We start from the raw sequence: 24142 nt of genomic DNA on the forward strand, positions 1-24142 counted from the left end.
TATAGCAAATACAAAAAAGTTCCTAAAAACAGTATAACAAAGTGAAATCTTTGGGGTTATAAAACTGTTCCAGAGATGTCTATGTTTTCCTGATTCAGTTTGAAGGCTAATATCAACAAGAAACTTAACAAAGTTACTGCAGCTTGCGTAAGTCTTGGTAAGCTAATGAAGAAAAACCAAATGTGCCTGCCAGGCTAGCAGCTCTTCAGTGTAGAGTATCATATTTTGCAGTATAAACAAAAGATTTGGATGTTAAGTAGTTTAGGCACAGCCATTGGCCCAAGTCTTCATATATAAAACTAGTCTACATTCAAAATGTGCTGAACGTGGAGAATTAAGTAAAACAACAACAAACCAATTCCGTTGACTAGATTGTTGCAATATTGTAACACAAATGTTATAAGACAGGCAGTTCAATCCCTAGCTGTGCTAGCGCATCCAGGCTGCATGGCCTGTAATCCAGTTTAAAAGCAGGCTGGTGGTCTCTTCAAGGTATGTATTTCCCCTTACCCCCAATAAAGCTCCAGCCAGCCCTATGGGGCTTCTCAGATCTATGCCAGCTATACAGCTGGTGCAAATCCAGGAAGCCCCGCGTAGGGCTGTCCAGTCAGGGAAAGGGGATTGGATGCAGCATACACTGCCATCTCCAATCCCACTCTTCCATCCCCTCCCAGGCCTGATCCTCCCGCTCTCCCCAAAATGGAATGTAGGCATAAAAGGAGAACAATGATGGGAAACCAAAATAAAGATGATTCTTAGAATAATTGGTTCTGATTAATGTATAGTTCACAACAACATCAGAGAGAATGTTGATGATGATGTACGTTCTGAATGATACACAAGAAACAGTAATCCTAATCCTACATGCATTATCAAGTAATTTAGTTATTTGATTTTTCGCTCTAAACTTTTTTCTCTGTAAACTTCTTTGTGAACTTTTCATTGAAAAGCAGTGTATTATTATTATTATTATTATTATTAGCTACAGGAACAGGAAGTGCCAGCGCTTACTACTTTATCTGCAAGGGCTGCCCCACATTTTTCAAAGAAAGAGAACTTTCTGCCTGAATCCCTTTGCATGCTCCAAACTGCCCCATTAATTGAAGGCAATGTAGCAGCCAGCACATGCAAGAACTACATTTGTGTTTCAGAGCCCACACAGGCATCTGGATCAAGATTAGTTGTCTAAGGCTCTATGAGAATTCTAGAGAAATCAAACACAACTTCCACGAAATCCATTAAAAAAACACATCGGAATGTTTTTAATAAAAACTTTTTTTTTGTAATTTTAAATTATTGCATTAAGAAAATTACAATGATGCAATAATGAGGCACAATGATCACATTAATATATCCAGTTCATTGTCCCAAAGTTTAAAAAAAAACAAAAACAAGATTGCAAACTCATGCAGTTCTTATTCTAGCAAAAACTGAGCAGCTGTTCTATTTTCCTTCAATCAACATTTACAATCAAATAAATAATTTTAATACCATAGTCTTTCGAGACTGAAGGTTGCCAATACAATACAAATAATTTTATGTTGAAAGAAAACAGACCAAACATGAATGAACTTCCACTAATGCATGCATTGTCCAGAATCCACTAAGAGGGGCTATACTTAGAACTACATCAGTGGTCATTTCCATCAGCCCATCTCTTAATCAGTATATCTAGTAAATGAGATACTATAAACCCTGTGGTATTTTAAGGCATGGAACAAGCATAGAATAAAGAAAACAGATGATCCGGTGATGCAATTGGTGTTAATGCATGTTTTGGCACCAGCTGAAAACATTTTTATTTCAGTTTGTTTTCCCCTCTTGATTATGGCGCGGCTTTGTTGATTCTCATATTGATTTTTGTTTTATTTTTGATGAATTTATTGTCGTTTTTAAACTTGTGCTATTAGTCACGTTGAGTGCCTCTCTAATGAGCAGTGAAAGCAAAGGTTGATTTTTTTAAAAAAATAAATAAGTAATTGGGCAGCAGCCTTGTGTTACATGGGTTCAAGATGAACCACATATGTAACCAGAGATGACCAATCCTCAGATAGCAGTTTGGCAAAAGGTGCTCACCTCAACTGCTGCTGCTCCTGCCACTCTGTAAATTTGAAAATGAAGACAGAAGTGGTGGGCTAGAGCATCAACAATCTAGTCCACTATTCCTCTCTATACATCCTTTTACTCTCTACCCCCTTCCAATTTAGATGGGTGCATCACAGGTAAAGGAGACAACATTTGGCACATTATCTCAGGAGCCAGGAGGTCTTGGACCAGTCCTGCACACAGCACGCATTGACACATGCAGTTTCTTATCCAGTTAGGAATAGGTGTGCAGAAGCTTGTTTCCAGGTTTGCATGCCCTTAACTGGATTCAGACAAGTATTTAAACTTCCTCATACCACTACCGCAGGTTATACTAAACACAACTTGCTATTTTTAAGACATCAAGCCAAAATCCAATCCACAACTAGGGATGGTTAAGGATCTACCTGAAATATATTTCTCTCATAACTTTGATTTCAATGGTTCTTACAGATTTTGCTAGACATTCAAATGTAAAAAAAGAGATTTCTTTCATTTTTTAAAACAAATTTAATTCTTGATTTTTTTTCAGACTTGTAAATTGCCTTCAACCAAGAAACTTTATTTAAAAAATTTTTAAATTGGAATGTGGGTAGTTTGTTTCAATTTTTACAGTTAATTTCCCACTTAAAAAAATATTTTAACATGAATGTAATTGTTGGGGGATTTTTTTTTTTTTAGCAGTAACTATTGTGGGGATAGAAGCATATAACTTTTTACTAACATTCCAAATCTACAATTCAGATGATGTTGATTGCAAGGGACATCTAAATACCAGAACTATAGGCTAAATGTTTCTGAGCTCACTCCAAATTGGGAAAATAGGCCACAAAATGGCAGGTGCGTTTCAATGTAAGTAAGTATAAAGTGATGCACACTGGAGCGAAAAACCAAAACTTCACATATAGGTTAATGGGTTCTGACCTGTCTGTGACAGATCAGGAGAGAGATCTTGGGGTGCTGGTGGATCGCTCGATGAAAGTGTCGACCCAATGTGTGGTAGCAGCGAAAAAGGCTAATTCCATGCTTGGGATTGTTAGAAAAGGCATTGAGAATAAAATGGCTAATATGCTATTGTACAAATTGATGGTAAGGCCACACCTGGAGTACTGCGTCCAGTTTTGGTTGCCACATCTCAAAAAGTATATAGTAGAAATGGAAAAGAAGAGAGCTACTAAAATGATTACTGAGCTAGGGCACCTCCCTTACGAGGAAAGGCTACAGCATCTGAGGCTCTTTAGTCTAGGAAAAAGGCGCCTGAGGAGGAGACATATTAAGACATACAAAATTTAGCAGGGGGTGAATAAACTGGACAGGGGGATGTTCTTTTCCCTCTCATACAACACCAAATGGTTGGCTATGTTCAGTCTCGAAAGACTATAGTATAAGCTACAGCACCCGGTATTCCGGGCGGTCTCCCATTCAGAACCTGGGGATATCCATTAAAACTGAGTGTTGAGAAAGCTGAGAAAGACAAAAGAAAACATTTCTTTACTCAACGTGTAATCTGTGGAACTCCTTGCCATATGATGTGGTGATGGCATTTGGCCTGGATGTCTTTAAAAGGGGATTGGACAAATTTCTGGAGGAAGAGTCCATCAGATTACAAGGCCATCTGGGTATTACAAGACCATGATGGGTATGTGTAACCTCCTGATTTTAGAAGTGGGTTACTTCAGAATACCAGATGTGAGGGAGGGCATGAGGATGCAGGTCTCTTCTTATCTTATGTGCTCCCTGGGGCATCTGGTGGGCCACTGTGAGATACAGGAAGCTGGACTAGATGGGCTTTTGGCCTGATTCAGCCAGACTTCTCTTCTTAACAGACTTGAGGGAATCCACATATCCCTAGAAATAGACACTCATCATATGTTGTGAGAATTAACATCTTCTGGGAAACATCTCATGATACAAGTGAGTATTTTCCCCTTTTTGTGTATATTGTATTGGCAACCTTCAGTCTCGAAAGACTATGGTATCGCGCTCTGAAAGGTGGTTCTGGCACAGTGTCTAGTGTGGCTGAAAAGGCCAATCCGGGAGTGACAATCCCTTCCACACCGGGAGCAAGTGCAGTCTGTCCCTGGTCTGTCTCCCTGGCTATGGGCCTTTAAAACTGAGTGCAATAACTATTTTCTTTTTCCCTTTCAAGTGTTTACACGTGGATGCAGTTAGTTCATTAGGTGTTGCACGGGGAACCAGATGGCCATGTAATTCTTCTATTGGTTTTCCAGACATCTGGCTAGTTTTATTATACAGAGATTTTTCTAAACAAGTTGATTCAGCTCTTCAAAAAAGGGATATTCCACGACTACCTGTCATTTTGTATGACTACAAAAAAGGTGAGAGCATAGTCTTATAAATGGTTTGGATAACACTTAACAGTGAAGTGGTTAGCTGTATGAACCCATATTGTATAGTGAGCATTTTATAAGATGTTGAAATTGTTTCCAAAATATTTTTGGTTTTTAGAATAGTCAGCAAATCCAGAAGAAATCTATCATAGCTTTTCAAGGAGTAATTTCTTTCTGTATAGGTGCTGAACTGTATGTATTAGAAAAACTGGGCCTAATTGTGTTTACAAACAGTAGCCAATTAGACATTACCCTAAGATGGCAGCTGATACCAAAATATCACAACTATGCATCTAGCTCCCTCCTCTGTAATTTGTACAACATACCTAATATCACAGTTTTGTGCATTCCCTCCCCTCCCGCACCAACAGCGAATGATGTTCAGGGGTTGAGGTACACAGAACATCATAAAATGAAGCTCTGTCAAGGAAAGATTTAGGGCATAGCAAAAAAGACAAAACTAAACTGGAGGAAGTTGCCATGCTGCTGCCACAGAGCAAAGCATTCTGTTTGAATGGTCCTTTTAGGCTGCAATCCTAGGTATGCTTACTTGAGAGTAAGTCCCACTGCACTCAATGGTACTTCTGAGTACACATGCATAGGACTGTGCTGCTTGGCACAGTTTATTTAATTATTTAAATGATATATCCTGCCTTTCCTGTCCCCCTGTTCTTTGTGTTCACCACAGTCTTTGCTAGATGGTTCTAGTGAGATGGCAATTGGTTTAGGATATCACATATACATGAACCTATATTTTGGTGAAAAAAGAAACATGTAAGTTCTATGCTACTGCATATTACTTGATCTCTTATCTGACAGATAGGCCATACCTGACTGCTAACCAGCACATACACATGACCAATCTGTTCTTCATATTGAACAAACTACTCTCAGACATTTTGATGTATGGCCATTGACCACTCTTCTGTACAGCAGTAAGGGAACAGTCACTATATTCTGAGCTGTACAGATTTTTAAGAAAGCAAAGCATACAGACCAGAACACCTTCCACATCCATGGTAAAATAACAGACCCAACGTGCCTGGGGTTGTAAAGCATAGTTCATTAGCCAAAAACTCTGATCTCATTCTCCATAAGGTAGATGGGCAGCAAAATCCTAACTTGCCCTGGAACAGGTAGGCCATGCACTGCATCAAGTGCAAGTTTGGGGTCGGCTGAGTCTCGGACCGAGGCTCGGAGACATAATTCCCCTTACCCCAGGGAGAGCCGTAACAGCCCCAATGGGTCTAACTTGGATCTGCACCTCTTGAGGAGGTGGTGCAGATTTGAACAGAACAGAATAGCCTGAGGTCACTCTGCACTGCCCAGCAACAGGGCTAGGATCTGGTATAACTGCTGCTGCCATTTTGCTATAGCAGTTTGGACTGGACCAGTGGAGGTGCATTCTGTGGCCTGATGCTGGGCGTTTTGCGACACTAGGACACTCCTCCCAATGTTGCAAACAGTGCACAGGACTGGGCCATAAATCTCTCTCTCTCTCTCAAGCACAAACCTCTCCTATTAGCCCCTTGAAGGAAAAAAAAGTTTGCATATGTGGGACTGTTCAAAATAGTTGGCTTAAGGAACTCAGTCTAAGAAGTTTATGATGAATTTCTGCAGAATTAACACATTTTGTTATTTTGCTTAACACAATGTTCTCTTTGCATCAGTTATACAGGGACACATGTAATATAAAATGCATGCCTGTAGTTAATTTTAAAATATTTATGAGAATTGAAGACTTTTGTTCATTGTCACTTCTGAGGTCTGAGTGTTCCTTTAAAAAATTAGAAAGTCTTCAATTTCTTTTTTTGCTATGATTCTAACTTTATATAAATTAAAGTTAGAACATCTGGTAGAAAAGAACACACTAAATGTCAATAAATTTATGAGGCAATTCTCTCCAATCAGTGTAAAAACTATCTTGTGAGAAAAAGAGTTATCCTCAGTTTTCTTGGAAAGATTCAGCAGCGTTTGGCATCAATAATGTCATGTTAAATGATTTCATAGTTTTTAGAAGATCAGTACAGAAAACTGCTTCCCGATGTTTGTTTTCAATATAAGGCAAAGGCATGCAAAATTTATACACGTGTCTGTGTGGCTGTGTACATAGCCTCAAAAACTGCATAGCTACAAAATATTTGAGAATAGACAATTGCTTTAAAAATCCTGTTTTCATACCTAAAATATTTAGGTATGTATATTTATGTATGTACATATTTAAAATATGTATGCCTTGCCTCCCCTACATCAGGGGTGCCCAAACCCTGACCCAGGGGCCATTTGCAGCCCTCGGAGACCCCCAATTCAGCCTGCGGGGAGTTCCCAATCTCTAATGAGCCTCTGGCCCTCTGGAGACTTGCTGAAGCCTGTGCTGGTCTGATGTGACTACTCTCAACGTGAGGGCAACTGTTCGACCTCTTGCACGTGCTTCGGGCCAAAGGCTCCCTCCACTGCTTGCTCTTTAACATGTGAGAAGCAACAGCAGAATCAAAGGAAAGGCCAGCTTTGTGCAAGGTCTTTTAAAGGCCTTGAGCTATTGCAAAACTTTCATTCATTAAAAAAAAGTTCCATCTCTATGGAACTTTATTTTTCTCTTCATTTTCTTTTCTTTTCTAAACTCTCCTCTATTTGTTTATGCAAATTGATGTAATTTTATTCAAATTTTAAACGTAAATTAATTCTTTTTCCCCAGCCTCCGACACAGTGTCAGAGAGATCATGTGGCCCTCCTGCCAACAAGTTTGGACACTCCTGCCCTACATCATCAGAGCACCCAAGGCACTTTAGAAAAGATCATAAAACAAGAATATAAACAAGGGACTTAAAAGTCACATTTACGATAATACTTTTCATATGTCCATCGTCAAAGGATTAGATTGCTGATTCATACACATACATGCACGAATCAGTCTGAAATGGGAAATTAGCAATTCAGCTTTAATGATACTTGCATGGTTAGATAATCACCATTTTATCAGTGTAAACTCTGGACAGAGAACAAATGTGCTCCTTACCAACACACACAAATAAAATGTTCTTATGCTGAATGTGTCACATTAATAAAGGGAGTTATACACTATTGCATAACATGAAGATTTCAAGAATTGTGAACTTTTCAGAGCAATGATATACGTTAGTACAGAATATTTTTGGCATAAAAATAAAGAACATCTATAATTCTTTAGAGCTGGCCCAGTTAAGACAAGTTCTTTGCCTTCTTTCTATGGGATGCTCCTTCACCTGGCCTCAGCCACACACAATCATGTGATCACCAGGAGAAACAGGAATATGAGCAGTAACACCAGGATGGGGAAAAAAGAGGTGAAATTTCATGGGTGACGAAACCACAATGTAAAACCCACAATGGAAGAGAAATAGGTTGCAAACAACTTGACAAGATAAATCCACCTACAAAACAATATAATAGGCACATTGTTTGAAAGCAACAGATGATAATGCCTCAAATGTTAAATGTGCAATGCATAAAGGAACTTCTACACTACCATGCCCTTCTGTAACATCCACTGAGATAAGACTGGAATATTACTGTGAATTCTAAATATCCTCCTTTTTGTAGATACCACAGTCATAGAAATAGTAGAAGTTGTATAATTATAGTTCTGCTCCTCCACATGAGTGAAGCAAGAGGTCTGTTAAATGGAGAGAGAAAAACTGATCACATCAGCCATGTAGCTGACAGGCATGCTGGCGAGTCTACTGCCCTCTTCAACCCGGAAGTAATTGTGGTGATGTGATGACATCACCGCAATTACTTCCAGCTAGTTCAGAGCGAAGCCGGCTGCAAAGTGGCTGGCTTTGCTCTGACTGCGCCAAGAAAGACTGCGGGGGTGGGCAGGAGAATCTGACTGCTTCCGCAACCTTTCTTGGCGCGGTTGGTCTGTTGGAGAGAAGCTGGCTGCTTCTTTGTAAGCTGCCAGCTTCGCTCCAAACAACCACGGCTCAGGTTGGGGGGCAGGACTGTGGCAACTAAAGGAGTGCTGCATGGTGTTCTGTGACCCCCCTCAGCTACGCAACTGGTTCACATGTAGGAGACAAGTACAGTGAACCAGTCCTTAGCCACATTTTACATAGATACGTACATCCTGGAAAACCAAAAGGAAGCTTGGTCCTGGTACTTGGTCCTGGTACATGGGGTGCACTTACTCTGTGTAAAGTTACTATCTTCCAGGGTTCTCTAAGCATTTTTTCCCTGGAAACTGACTAAATGCAGAGCTTGATCCTGCAGCCAAAGTAATGGGCAAAAATGCTTATTTCCTTCAACGCAAGTAAGATGTCAGGATATAACTCTCCATGGGCATAAGTGCAGAGTTCAAATAGAATCACTTCAGAAAAGTTGGCTGTAACCCTTTCGACCGTAACAATGGTGGCTTATTTAAAATAATCTAAATAATCTTGTCAGAGTAGCAGAAATTGTTCTGATACTGATCAAGAAAATAAATAAACAAATCAAGATTTCAGACGCAGTTGCAGAAGCAACTCTCTGTATTCTGGAAAGACAAATTTTAAAAGGCATCATGTGCTAATGGCATTACTATCTTAAGGCAGCAGAAAGCAAACCCTCTCCTTCCCTCAAATTGGAACTGCCTCTATTAATTTTCCACCGCTACTTATGCTCCCCAAAATTAGTACATGTGATATTACAACAGAGATCCCTATGATAAATTAATCTTGGGAGATCCAATAGCTGAACAGGGGAGAAGCTACAAGTGGTGAAACCAAAAAGGTTTGAGGAAGAAATTTACCAAGCATTATAAAGCCCCTTGGAAAGGTCTTTTAGCGGAGTGGAAAAAGCTCCTGAAATGTCCAGCTCATTTATGTGCTTTTGTAACTTCCAACTTGATCCTGTATTGAAAGCTGGGGTGACATTCAAACCTATTGAAAGCCCTTTTGCTCCTTCTCTGTTTCTTGCCTACTATTATTTCTTCCTTTACAGACAGATATTAGATCCTGTACATTTGAAGCTATTTTGATTGTGTGTTTGCAGTGATTCCTAGAGCAGGAGTCTCCGAAGCCATTGGAATCCAGGAATCCACAGCAATTTCTTCTATTGCTATAAGTGCTTCACACTTGAATTTTGAAGAAATGGGAATTACTGGAAATGTATAGGCTTTTTTAACAATATGTAAAATATGTTAAATACCCACAGAGTATAATTTTTAAAAGTCATATCTTAATTTTTAAATTATAACCCCATCCCTACAACATATAAGAAGCTGTTTCCTAAACTCCCCTCCAGGGCAGGATGTTATTGAGGAATTATGCTGGCAGTTGTAATGGTTTTTAATCAGCTTTTAGTACATATTTTTGCTCCACTTTTGTTACTTTGTGGTCTTTGTTATCTGCCCTGAATTTCCTTTTGCAAAGAAAGACAATCCAAAACAAACTCTAAAAATAAATAGATATAACATAACAGAGTGTTTTCTGCGACTAGAAATTTAATACTAAATGTCAAGAGCAGGTCTCTGACAACAACATTGTCATTCCGTACATACTGACTAAATGCTTATAGTTTAAGTGTCAAAACAATATATTTTATAAAAGTTAAAGAAAATTAAGTGATCGCTTAAGATGTATCATATGCTTACAGATGTGCAGCATGGCCTCTTCCAGTTTGAAGATACACTTGGCCAACAGACTGAGGCAAAGAGGCAAAGAAGGAAGGCCCATAGCAGGGAGACAGACCAAGGACAGACTGCACTTGCTCCCAGTGTGGAAGGGATTGTCACTCCCGAATCAGCCTTTTCAGTCACACTAGACGCTGTTCCAGAACCACCAGAGTCTTTTGAGACTGAAGGTTGCCAACCATACTATACTATGCTTACAGAACATGGATTCTTGCTAATGATTTGTTCTAAATCCAACTTTAATGGCCATTGCATTGCAAGTTTGGTTTAAGCATCTAGAAGGTTGCATGAATTAAACCTGAAGAAAGTAAACCAAACCTTATGAATCTCCACAAGCAGACAAATATTTTTGCTGCATCTCCCTGAGATCCATATTGCTCTTCAGGTTCTCAAGCACTCAATGGGAGCTTGTCAACTTTGGAATGAGTACATGCTACAGGTGTTGCAGGACATGACTTTGTGTACCTTGGCTCAATGATCTCCGACACTCTTTCTCTCGATACCGAGCTAAACAAACGCATCGGTAAAGCAGCTACCACGTTTTCCAGACTCACAAAGAGAGTCTGGTCCAACAAGAAGCTGACGGAACATACCAAGATCCAGGTCTACAGAGCTTGCGTACTGAGTACACTTCTGTACTGCAGCGAGTCATGGACTCTTCACTCACAACAGGAGAGGAAACTGAATGCTTTCCACATGCGCTGCCTCCGACGTATTCTCGGCATCACCTGGCAGGACAAAGTTCCAAACTACACAGTCCTGGAACGTGCTGGAATCCCTAGCATGTATGCACTACTGAAACAGAGACGCCTGCGTTGGCTCGGTCATGTCGTGAGAATGGATGATGGCCGGATCTCAAAGGATCTCCTCTATGGAGAACTCGTGCAAGGAAAGCGCCCTACAGGTAGACCACAGCTGCGATACAAGGACATCTGCAAGAGGGATCTGAAGGCCTTAGGAGTGGACCTCAACAAGTGGGAAACCCTGGCCTCTGAGCCGCCCGCTTGGAGGCAGGCTGTGCAACATGGCCTTTCCCAGTTTGAAGAGACACTTGGCCAACAGTCTGAGGTTAAGAGGCAAAGAAGGAAGGCCCATGGCCAGGGAGACAGGCCAGGGACAGACTGCACTTGCTCCCAGTGTGGAAGGGATTGTCACTCCCGAATCGGCCTTTTCAGCCACACTAGACGCTGTTCCAGAACCACCTTTCAGAGCGCGATACCATAGTCTTTCGAGACTGAAGGTTGCCAACTCTAAACAGGATGCCATGCAACTAATCAGATCTGTCTATGTGATATCACCACAAAGCCCTTGTTGGCAGCACCCCATTCTGAAGAAGTGAAGGAACACCTTCCATGGGGGGGGGGGGGAAGGTATGAAAGGTTTTTGAAAAGTGCTGCCCTATTTGTCCTGGCCTTAGAAATAACGTATTTCTATATGGATATTACATAGAAATATATTTCTATAGTTCTGTAACACACACACACACACACACATACACACACACAGAACCTCTTAGCACAGCAATTTTCAACCCTTTTCAGCTCACGGCACACTGACAAGAGGTTAAAATTGCCAAGGCACACCATCACTTTTTTGACAACTGACAGCCCAATCCTGAGCTTGTGCGCCCTGGGCTGCCACGGGAGGCGCCTCAGGAGAAGGAGACTTTCGTCCCCTTCCCCTGGGTAAGGTAAGCAGCCCCGCAATGGTAAAGGTGCTCGTGTAGGGTGCCGAGTCCTCCATGAGCGCCTTGGATCCTGCAGAGCAGAGCTCTGCGGACCCATCTCTCTCCCTCCCCCAGCACTCCTCCCGCTTGCCCCCTCCCCATGTCACGCCTTTGCATCACTCCTCCCCCTGCCCTCTCTCTGTCCCCCACAGGTCTCCTCTCCGCCCCCATCCCCGCTTACCGTGCTGCAGCTCGGTGGTCCATGAGACTGCCGAGCAGCAGAGACTGGGCGACTGCCCCATGCTAGCCCAGCACCGGCCGGCGCTGGGCTAGCACGGGTGGGAGCCCGGCAGAGAGGCTCGCAAACGTGCCTTACAGCATGTTTGCGACAGTGTTATTGAGGGCACGAAGTTGTGCCATTGAGCACAGGATTGGGCTCTGACAAGGCACACTGCACTGACAGCAGGGGCACTCATCCCCCAGTGGCCCTACTAACAAATGATCCTCCCCCAAACTCCAATGGCACACCTGCAGACCATCCATGGCACACCAGTGTGCCATGACACTGTGGTTGAAAATGGCTGCCTTCGAAGTATCGTTATTATTATTTTATTATTTACTTCATTTGTACCCGCCTTTCTCCCCGAAGGGACCCAAGGCAGCTTACAATAGTCATTAAAAACACAATTAAAAACATGAATTAAAAACAAGATAAACACATTAACATAAACACTTTAGGAGGCTTATTAAAATGTTGTAGTCAACTGCCGGACATGCCAACAATTCATTCATTTCATTGCTGTGTTATGCCCGAATGCACAAACAGATTTATCCAATTTATATAGACAAATACAGAATATGCCATCATAGATTTGATCTTTCAGGGTGAGAGACTGCTAGCAAGCTGGGTGATGTTATGCTGTATACAATATTAACTATTGTTTATACCCAATCTTATCTAATAGAAAATCTTATTTCCAGATCAGTTAAAACATTACCCGCTTTACACGGCAGCCGTTAATGATAGTCTGATCGAGAACTTCCAATCTATGTAGTCAAAATTCCACGACTATGTCTAAACTGGGTTTAAACTTTCCAGGAAGAGCAGGAGGGCCCATTTTGTGGTAGTTATGTGTGCTGAAAGGTAGGTGCTGTCATTCCCTCTATTGAGATGGTGGACAACCTCCACTCTGCTGTGGTGGACAATTGAACCCCTGGTCCTGGCTTAGCTATGTTACTGGTGCCGGACCTCCGAGCGACTCCAAGGGCCAAGTCAAGGCCAAAAAAAAAAAAAAAAAAAAAAAGGTGGGGAAGGAGAAAATGGTGCCAAAAGAGGTATAAATGGTGATTTCACTATATTCCTGAATATTGCTTTATTTTGTTTTTAAAGGTCATTTTCACACTTAGCATCATTTTGCATTTACCATTTTTAAACACCTCCCTCCACAGGTCAGTCATTAGGCGGCCTATGCAGGGGTAAGGGAAAATATATTTTCCTTTACCTCTAGAAGGCTCCCTGATTACCTCCCCACAATAGCAAGCAGTGTGTGCTTTTACCCTTGCTAATTTGGGTAAGAGGCACTTCTTCAAGTGGGTACTCCTCTTTTATTTAGCAGGGGGAGAGTAACTGGCCCTCCTCACCCCAGCAGTGTCTTTTTTAGTGGCTGTCTGCTGGTGTTTTGCATCTTTTAGATTGTGAGCCCCTTTGGGACAGGTAGCCATTAGTTATTTGATTTTTCTCTGTAAACCGCTTTGTGAACTTTTGTTGAAAAGCGGTATATAAATACTGTTAATAATAATAATAATAATAATAATAATAATAATAATAATAATAATAATAATAATGTGCCTCCACAGCATGCCTGCATGCTACAGCATGAAGAGAGACACCATTGGGCAGTTAGATTTCATTCCTGGACTGCTATGTTGCACCATGGTTACTACTATTGAGAGCAAGAGATTCAGGAAGATTTGTTGCAAAATGTACTTGGTACAAATATAGATGAAAAACTTTAAATGGCACAAACAACTGATGTCATACAATCCTTGGTTTTACTTCAAGTAAAATACATCTGGTCAAGAAAGGTTGTAATCACATTGTCATGTGGTAAGATTTTGTGGCAACAGTAATAACGTCATTAGAAAGTGGTTCTTGCTGAAAGATGCTGTATTGAATTCCTACATCATTTACTCAGATTGTATTTCCTTTAATAAATAAGATTTAAATAATTCCATGACAGATGCTGTCTAGTCAAAATATAAATGTTTATTATACTTCAGTTATTGCTTCCTACTTCTTGGCTTGCTAAAAGCCTGTGAGATAAATGCCAAGTGCATGAAACCTAAACATCAATACTAAAGAAACAAAACATCATTCATAGCATCCGAGATCTAAAGTCTTATTTTAACATAACAAACTGGAACTTACTGATATATGTTCAGACAATTTGTGTTCATTGTTAACAATCACTGTTCTTGGGCTTCTTCTGTTATGGCAGAAGAATATTTCAGATAATACTGCTTCCGCATCTTTTCCCCAGTTGTTTCTGTCATACATACTATTGCTTCCTTTCTCTCCCATCTCTTTGTCTGCCACACATACAGGAGTAGAATACAAATCCTCATGTCTACTTGAGGGCTTCCCTTAGTGAAAATTACTTAATCTTAAAGAAACCCTTCAGGTGATTTTGACCCTGTCCAATATTCAGGTGATTTTGACCCTGTCCAAAATTTAAGGTTACTATGAAGAGACCACACAAAGGCTTCTGTTCTCAAAGCTTTTTTGCCTATCCAATCTGATTAATGCATTGCTGCACTCACAAAATACTTTGAGAATCAAGATTCTAGTCCATTAATAAAGAAACCTGCAGTCTTTCACAAAATGGAAAATATGCAGCATCTACAGGAGGGATAAGCTAGAGTGATTTAATGCCAAATGTAAGCCAAAGCATTGGTAAATTTTTTTTTAAATAAAAGGCTTTTCCTTATCACTACAAAGTACTGCTAACTTGCAGAAGATTAAGTACTACGGAAGATTAGATTAAATTAAAAGACAACAGTGAACCAGTATCAGAGAAGAATGGTGTTTTCATGCATATCTTTCTTCTAAACTGAGTTCTCCAGATGTTGTCACCAGGGAAAACAGACTTTCCTTAGCAGCCAGTTAAAAAAAATATATATAACATATTTTTAGACTAATCTAAAACTAGTTATAGCCAATTCTAAATAAACTGTGGTAATTTTAGTGCTAAAAATTGTACTGTCTGAGAAAGTCTAATTTCTCTATTGGTCAGTGGGAGGATACTTCCTTCTGACCTAGGTAGGCAGAAAAAGTCAATATAAACCTTTTTCAAGCTACAATGTAACTTTAACTGAAAAAGAGATATTTTTGTTTATACAATTTTTGTCCCACCTTTCCCTCCACAATGGGGTGCCCAAGGCAACTTACAATATAAATTATAAAACAACAAAAACTGTACAAAACTGCTAGATCTATTTGGCATCCTGGCCTTTGGCACATGGAGAGCCACAAGGTTCCATCTTTTCCCCCTTGTGATTTAATAGGTGTCCTCCTGTATATCCAGGGGATTCCCTCCACCTGCAGATACCAAAACTGCAGATAAAAGGGAATCCTATACTCACTGTGGTGCCAAGCACTCATGTCTCTTTGTAGAATGTTAGAAGAAGAACGTGACAAACTAGCATCCTGAACTCTAGAGGAGGGAGACAGCCAAAATGTTAACAGGAAGCTTCCTGCTTGCATTCTTTTAGCCTCCCTCCTCTAGCGTTCAGGCTTCCTGCTTGTCATATTCCTCTTCTAGCATTTTGCAAAGGAAGAGACATGAGTGTTTGGAACCACAGTAAAGGAAGACAAATAGGTAGTGGGCGTGGGGGTGTGGAGAATAACACATAAGTGAATCTGTGGATATAGTGGGAGAGAGGCTTGTATATGACACCACTAGAAGACATTCTCTAAGGGTATTCAATATGTGGATGATGACAAAGAAAAGTAGAGCTGGGTATCTAATGCTGGGGAAGAAGATGAAATCCTAGAGTGCAGTCTGGAGGTGGTGAAGATATGGAAGCGGGTTAACAGGGTGATATTAAATACAGACAAAACAGGTTCTTTTGGTTTGCAAATCCCTGACACATGTATTGGACAGTTCTGAACAGGGTTGCACTCCTTCTGTGGGAGCAGATCCATAGTACGGAGATCATCCTGAACTCTCTGCTGCTCCTAGATGCCCAGGTGGTGGCAATGCCTTTGCCCAGTTTGTTTTATCCAAAAAAATTATGAATATACCTTAATTTTAAGATCTTTCAGACAAGCTGGGAAGACACAATCTAGCACAGTTATGCTGTTCTATATGTAGGAACAGAATACACTCCCAAAACACTAAGAAAATTTTTTTTTTACTAAAATTTGCATCTGGATTTATTGATACCAGTGAATATGTGTAGCAGTGCAGAAGCACTGGGCTTTGAAATGCTTTAGCATATGTGGCAACAGCAGGTATGCCTGCTTCTGCGCAGAGCAAACTCTGCTGGCCTTGGTACTATGCTGAGTGTCTGAGCCCAGTGCTGTAAACAACAGGATGAGATAGGAAGCGGTCAGACCTAGGAATGTGTTGTTGCCAGCTAGCGTTATCTCTAACCGAAAGTAACATCAGCTTGCTCTGTATTGTTGGAGGAGGGTGAATAAAAGGCTGGAGAGAGGTTGGACAACAGGCTTCCCTCCTTGCACTCTATCTTTGAAACCTGCCTGCCGTCTCTTCATTTCTGCCTCTCTGACTCCTTGCTGCTTCAGTTCCTTCCCTCAACCCTCAGAGTGCCTCTGCTCCTGCACTACATCCAGCAGCTGGACTCTTGAGTCCTGCTTGCTCCCAACATCACTGCTACAAATATGGAAGTGCAGGTTTTTGGATTTTCCAAGCAGGAAGGGTGAACTTACATGCGCCCCCCCCAAGTCTCAAACATGACAAATAATGTTTCTCTGAAGGATGCAAACACAATTAGTAATATAAGTAAAAACATTCAGCAGTTGTTAAACTCTGATCATGTAGTTTGAATTTACTTAAGAAACATACAAACATAACTAGAACTGTAATTTTAACAACTAGGGAGTATGCTATACATTGGACAGAGGGTTGTTTACTGCCAAGTAAATATGCATAGATTGCACAGTATTTATTTATTTGATTTATACTCCACCTTCTGCCCTGAAGGGCACCCAAGGTGGCTAACTACATGGCACATACGATGGATTCCACTCTGAATAAATATTAATATAAACTGAGATGAGAAAGGAAATGAGGAAAATACCATAATTAATATTATAGGCAATTAAAAATAGATCTAATGTATAAGAAACAAACAGAAAAATACCTGGGGAGATGAAGGACAGAAAGCTACGTTAATTACAGATTCTGTATGTCCTGTTAGTTTATGGGAATAGGTGCCTGAATACTTCTCGTATATGTATGCCTGAAAGACAATAGAGATTTACATTAGTCAAGCTTGTTAACATTACATGAAGAAATGAAAACTTTAAAAAGAAAATATTTAGCTACTGAGATATTTAGCTAAAATAAAATGTATATTCCTTACAAAAACTGTATTGTATGCATTTTATAACCGAAACTAGATTTAACAAATCGGAATGAAAAGTATTTACAGAGACACTGTTTTCATCAGTGCTTAACTGCAACATATTTACAGTTGGTAATATCTAAACCTTTGGCACAGTGGTGCTCCAGAGTCATGTTCCTTCTGTAAACGGAAGGAGAGTTGCATATACAAAAGGAATTTTCAACAACAAAGTACTGCCGCATCAAAAGTTTGGAGACAACCCAATATAGAAATATAACTAACAGCCCAATCCTATGCATGTCTACTCAAAAGTAAGTCCCACTGAGTTCAATGGGGTGTACTCCCAGGAAAGTGTGCATAGGATTGCAGCCTAAGAGTGCAATCCTATGCATGTCTACTTAGAAGTAAGCCCCACTGCTGTTAGCTTTCTGGCTGTCATAAATCCAATTCAGTCCATTGGGGGCGTGCTGAACTTGGGTCAGGCAATAGGATATTGCCACTGCCACTGCCGCAGATATCTGCCCTCAGACCACACTCAAAATGTCCCCAGCTGGGCCCAATTACAACCCGTATTCTCCCCCAGAATGCCCCTCTGCTGACTTATCTGCTCTAGTGGGAGCTCTGGAGGCCATGTGCTAGTGGCTCTGGTCTTTGCTTTGTCACATCAGCTGTGGCACCAGCAATTCAAGCCCTGCTTTGATAGAATGCAAGTTCCATCAATGCAACACCTGGATAGGATTGGCCCATAAGTCAACTCCTGCCTTGGCAGCCTGAAACAGACACCTACTGGTAGGGCTCCCTTTCTCTTGGCTGCCAATTCAGTGACCACAGCTATTTAGTATTTTCCACCCCACCCCACAACTAGTCAGTCTTAACTGTTCTACTTTTATTAGATCTCAATTCTATTCAATCTACTAATAGGCAAATTTCAAATACTTCTTTTCTAGAGGAAAATCCCCTATATGAATAACAGTTACTCTGAAAAATGGTTAATTATATTGTTTTAACGATAAAAGGTGGACTGCAAAATCAATGTTATAAAGGGGGAAAGAAGCCATGGAGGAAATGAATAAATAGTGAAAATGAACATGTGCATGAAAGTCTGATTCACTACAGCCAAAGTAAATTTTTCTTTCATATTTAAACTTATTCCTAATAACAAAAAATTACTGATTCAGGACTGATTGCTATTTAGTTTTCATCTTTGGCCCCACTTCAGTCAAAAATAAAAATTATTTACCTGTCCTATTGGCATCCACATAGCCTTCCTGTATTTATAACCACACACTACTTTTGTGCCCTTAACTGTAAAGTGTAGCAATTACTTTCAGCACATTTTCAAAAATGCTGATGTTCAAGGGGGTATTTACTAATCCAGTGGTTCTCAAAGCTTTAGCACTAGGACCCACTTTTTAGAATGGCAATCTGTCTGGGACCCACTGGAAGCGATGTCATGACCAGAAGTGACATCATCAAGCAAATTAAAATAAATTGTAAATAATTAAAATTAAACTAAAATAAATAAATAAGGGGCAGCCAGCCCTGTTCTACCAAGTGAATTTTCTCTGTAGTCAGTCTGCAATAACATCCACCCTACAAAAAAAAACAACAGTAAGATGTTCAGCCCTACCCAGTATGCAGTTCAATTTCTTATATTTAAATCATATTACTATCAGGACCCATCTAGCTTTACAAGTCTAAGAAAGAAAGAAAATTCACCTTACCCACTCAAGCCTCAGTTTTATTATTTTTATGGGGGGAGGACTGCCTTCTGGAGCATTGGTTGAGCTCCACTTTTCATCAGATCGGGACCATTCTGGTGGTCTTGCTTTCCTCTTTGCCTGACCAGACCAGGAGCCAAGCCATGTTTGCTTACTTGCGAGTAAACACATACATGATGTATGTATCCCCAATGCTGAAAATTGCACATACAATTCTGAGATGCCCTTATATACCACTGAACCAGAAGCACTTCCATCCCAGAGAGCCAAGTACAGAACTCTGGGGCTTCCCCGCATAATTTCACTGAACATGACATCGTATGCGAGCATGAGTAGTATAGGAGCAAGGTACACACTCATGAATAAATTACTGTTGGGCAGCCCAATCCTGAGCCACCCTGACATGGAGGCTCTGGATCGGAGAGCTGCCTCCCTCCCACCCTGCTCCTTCCTCCGGAAAGCCTCTTCCCCACCCTCTACCTGCCCTTCTTCCATCTCCCCCCTCCCTGGAACACCTCCTCCTCACTTCCCCTCACGCCTCCACCTACCTCTCCGCTGCTTGGTGGTCTGCGCAACCTAGTGCTAGCCCAGAACTGGCCAATGCTGGGCTAGCACCAGTGGAGCACTGGCACAAGGGCCCACAAACGCCATTACGGTATGTTTGCAACAGTGCACACTGGAGGCGAGCCAGTGTGCCGAGCTCAGGATTTGGCTCTTTTCCTTTGTTCATGTGAACACAGGCAAAATTAAACTAGAGCGAACTTTGGTAGCATCTTAATTTGCTTGAATTGTGTGTCGACAAATAATTGAACAATGGTTTGAACCAGCATGGGGCTCTGCCAAGCTATTTTTAGCAAACAGTAGGTCTCTAGTTTTATTTTTACATGTAGGGAATTAGAGGCTAAGCACCTGCAATTCTTGTTTACAGTAACATAGCACTGTGATTTGTTTCTGGAACAAGAGGGAATATGGTTTCAATTTTATTTTTAAGCAATGTTGCCAACACATATTCTTTCCTGTCAAACACTTGTGGAATTGCAGAAGGCAGTTTATGATTAATATCTCTAATATATGTCTCTTTTGGCTTCTCATTCATTACACATTTCTTTAAAAGAAGGGGTGAAACCACTATGCCTCATAAATAGAATTACAGATGTCTCAAATATTAATCATCATTACAGACGTATTGGGAAGAAGAAGCTTATATAAGGTATTTCTTTCCAAATTCCAGTGTTTAGAGTCAAGAATAATATCACTAATGGCCAGAAGAGCTGGTAGGGGAGTGGGAGAGCTATTTCCACAGCATCACAGAAACTTTTCCCAACATTCCAAATAAAATCCATGCTGAGCAAGCAGGATGCTCTCTCTAGCTAACATGGCTCAGGTAACAGTGATTATATGCAGTGGCGTCACTAGGATTCACATCACCCGGTGTGGGAGGCCTGTGCATCACCCCATGCAGTGGGTGGGGCAACGCCCAGGTGATGGGCGTGGTTATGTACTACCGTCCTGCCCCCACCGGTTTTTTGGCTGTACTTTTTGTTAGAATACAGATATTTCAATGTGGTTTGTTTCATTGCATTCTGCATGAAACTACGCATTGATTGATATATAACATGATGGTATTATTCCTCCAAATTCTGATTTTAGTGATTTTGAAAACTTGTAGATTCTCTCTCTCTCTCACACACACACACCCTGTGTCAACTTACTAACAGCTTATTGCAGCAGTTCTCAAACTTTTAGCACATGGACCCACTTTTTAGAATGACAATCTGTCCATGACCCATTGCAAGTGATGTCATGGCCAAATTAAAATAAGCATTTGTCATTGAGCAAATTAAAATAAATAATTATAAATAATTACATTAAAATAAAATAATTAAATAAGGGGGAACCAGTCCTGTTCCACCAAGTGAATCTACTCTGAAGTAAGTCCCATAGTGGTCAATGGAGTAGTCTGCCTGCAATAACCCCCCAAAAAGAATCAGCGAGATTTCCAGCCCTCCCCAGTGCCCAGTTTAAGGTTCTTCTATTTCAGGCATATCAAGACAAAGACCCTACTGGCTTTGCAAGTGGAAAATAGAAAACTTTCCCCTTACCATTCAAGCCTCTTTTTTGTCCTTTTCAGTGGGGGGGGGGGAGTGCCTTCTGTTGCGCTTCAGCTCCATCGGATCAGGACCCTTCTGGTATCCTCACATTCCCCTTTCCCTGGCCTGACCACCAGCCAAGGCACATCTGCCTACTCGCGAGTAAACGCAACCGTGAGGCTGCTTTGCAGCTGGGAGGGAGGAAGGGACCGACCCCCTCCTCGGATGTTTTTGGGGGCTGCACTCATTGTATCAGGACTATTCTGACGTCCTTGGAGTCCTCTCAACCTGCCCTTTCCGACGGACTAAGGCAATTCCACCTACTCGCGAGTAAACGCACGATACGGCTCACTTTCACTTTCCATAGGCTCCATGCATTTTTTCCTTCTGGTTTTTTGGCCATAACTTTTGAACAAAAGGAGCTATTTTGATTCTGTTTGTTGCACTGCACTCCGCTGGCCATTCTGCATCCAACGGTGTATGGTATGATGCGGTAGCTCCTAACCCCGTGATGTTAGTGCATCTTCCCCACCAGGGCACATCACCCCCCAGGTGCGTCACCTGGTACGACCCACACCCCCCCGCACCCTCCTGGCGACGCCAGTGATTATACAATATGCAAACCTTACCGTGTGGTGGGTAACCTGAGAGTGACAGCAGCAAGCACTGCCTTGGAGAGCATTCCCTTTTCCATCAAAGTTTCCATATAGCTGTACTTTGGAAAATACAGAACATTTTCCTTGGTTCAAATTCATATGCATGTATCTTAGATATTTAGTCAGGGTATATTTCCTCATAGTGCTGACCCCTCCACCACCATATTACTGAACATGTGTGATTGTTCCAAGGGACACCTAATTTTGTAGTTATAGGTATAAAACACAGCCACAACATATACCCTTACAACACATTATAATACCTTAATTTTTTTTAGTTTAATATTGAATATATCCATGTGCAAACTTTTGAAACACCAATGAAACTGGGTCCCTGTGTCCCTTTCCTCCCTACAATGAAACTGTGTCCCTGTCTCCAGAGGACTCAAACTTCAATACTTTCCCTTCTCTCCTATCTTTTACCACAGTCATCCCCCCGCCCTGAAATTTACCCCTAGGTGCATAAGGCATTGTGCCACTTCATATGAATACAATATCATTTGTTCAGAATATTACAAAGACAAGAAATATGCAAGGTCTCCCTGAACTCCAAAATCCAAATAAATACAAAGATATATGAAAAAAACCTGAATTCAGTGCAGGAAAAAAGTATTTGAGACACTCAACTGTATCAATCAAGAGTTACATATCATCTTAAAAACAGGTCTTCTGGATCAGGCTAATGGTCTAGTTAGCACAGCATATACTGGTTCCCACAGAAGGAACCATGCACATACTAGATAGACAGTGTATATATGGGAAGAAGTATATTTGAGCATCTACTGTCATTAAAATGAACATCTTGTTTGTATTAGTTTTATGTTTTTAATGTATATTTTTTCTCTAACAAAATGCAAAATAAAAAAATTAAAAAATGATGTGCATTTCGCTTAATCCACCAGGGCTTTTCTTACGTCTCAAAGGTTATAATCCTAGACTCATTTTTTTCTGAGAGTATGCCCCAGAAATATTGTATCAATATTGGGCCCATTTGACACAATAGGAGTAGACGTGCATAGGATTGTGCTGTAAGAATGGCATTAACTGAAAGCAGATTGGAGATTACCCAGGAACACAGGAGAAGCATCTCCCTCAAGAACCTTTCTTTGGCTTTTGATTCTTTTCTCAGTATTATCATGCTTATGTGCAGGCTGTTTGCACTTCATATTGCACTCATCCATAACATATCTCCAGTGTCCACTGACTCAAAACACATAAGATTTTGTAAAACAACTTTGTTTGACTTAATAAACAAGCCAAAGGGGGGGGGGGAATCAGTAAAAAGGGTAGAATTCTGAGAATGTTTCCTTAACTATAGGAAACCTCAATTATTTACGGTTTTATGAAAAGTCAGTTTTTTCTTATCAGCAAGTCTTAATATACTGTCCTCAAAGGGCATCTACTTAGACCTAAATGTCTAAACAGCTAAATAACTGGCAGAGATCTGAATAGCCCCATTGAGCAGGCTGGGGTGCTACATGGGTAATGGTTATGAGTCTTACTGAACATAATGCACTTACTTCAGAGTAAAAAAAAATACTCTTTTCAACATTTCTGGATATAGGGTGAAATAGAAGTTAAATTAGGGTGTATACAGACTATCTAAAAATAGCAGCTGCTGTACTGTGGAAGTTTTGGTGTATGCTCACACCAAGAGTATAGACTGCATCAACTTCTGTTTTTAGGAACAGATGCAGTTTTAACATTTACATTTGTAAATATTCTTAATAATGAGATCACAGGTGGGTATTTGCTAAAGAACACTTTCATCAGAATAACAGAAGTGAACAAGGAAGACAAAAATAGCTGTGGCAGAGAACTCAAGGACACCCATGAGAAGAGGGTGCCAGAAGGGGCTAGAAGGGGGTATGCAAAGAAGTAAAGATAAGTGGCCATATGGCTTCGTCTATAAATACAGGTCCAGACTTATTATTCGCTAATTTGGGAACTGCAGTTTTATCTAACAACAGGTTGCAAACCAGAAGGTTCAGTTGGACCTGTTCCCTCCAAACACGACCAGAGTACAGCTCTGAATTACAGGGTGCCTACCTGCAGATTTCATTATCTTGCAGATTCTGGCATCTGCTGGGGTTCCGGGAACAGAAACTCCGTGGATGCTGAGGCACAACTCTATTAAGTGGGGGCAGCTGCCATCATGGCTGGACTCATATGGCATTCCTCACATGACACTCTGGGATGGTACCCAGGACAACCCGTCCCTAGCCCCTGCTAGTTACAACACTGGGAAGGTAGTTTTTTGGCATCCAGCAAAACCTCAAAGTAATGTACAAGTTGGGCCTCAGTTTTCCCCTTAAAATTTTGCCAGAAATGTTCAGG

The 24142-nt window shown here is 40.9% G+C and overlaps 1 protein-coding gene across 1 annotated transcript in view; it reads right to left on the reverse strand.

The window, feature by feature from the left end:
• Positions 1-24142, reverse strand: part of WDR27 (WD repeat domain 27) — a 155532-nt gene that overhangs the window by 78647 nt on the left and 52743 nt on the right. The window contains exon 24 of the mRNA XM_066623014.1: positions 17135-17233. Coding sequence (XP_066479111.1) covers positions 17135-17233 — 99 coding nt within the window. The remainder of the gene's footprint in view (positions 1-17134; positions 17234-24142) is intronic.

Source organism: Tiliqua scincoides, chromosome 1, assembly GCF_035046505.1.
Source record: "Tiliqua scincoides isolate rTilSci1 chromosome 1, rTilSci1.hap2, whole genome shotgun sequence".
Lineage (NCBI taxonomy): Eukaryota > Metazoa > Chordata > Lepidosauria > Squamata > Scincidae > Tiliqua > Tiliqua scincoides.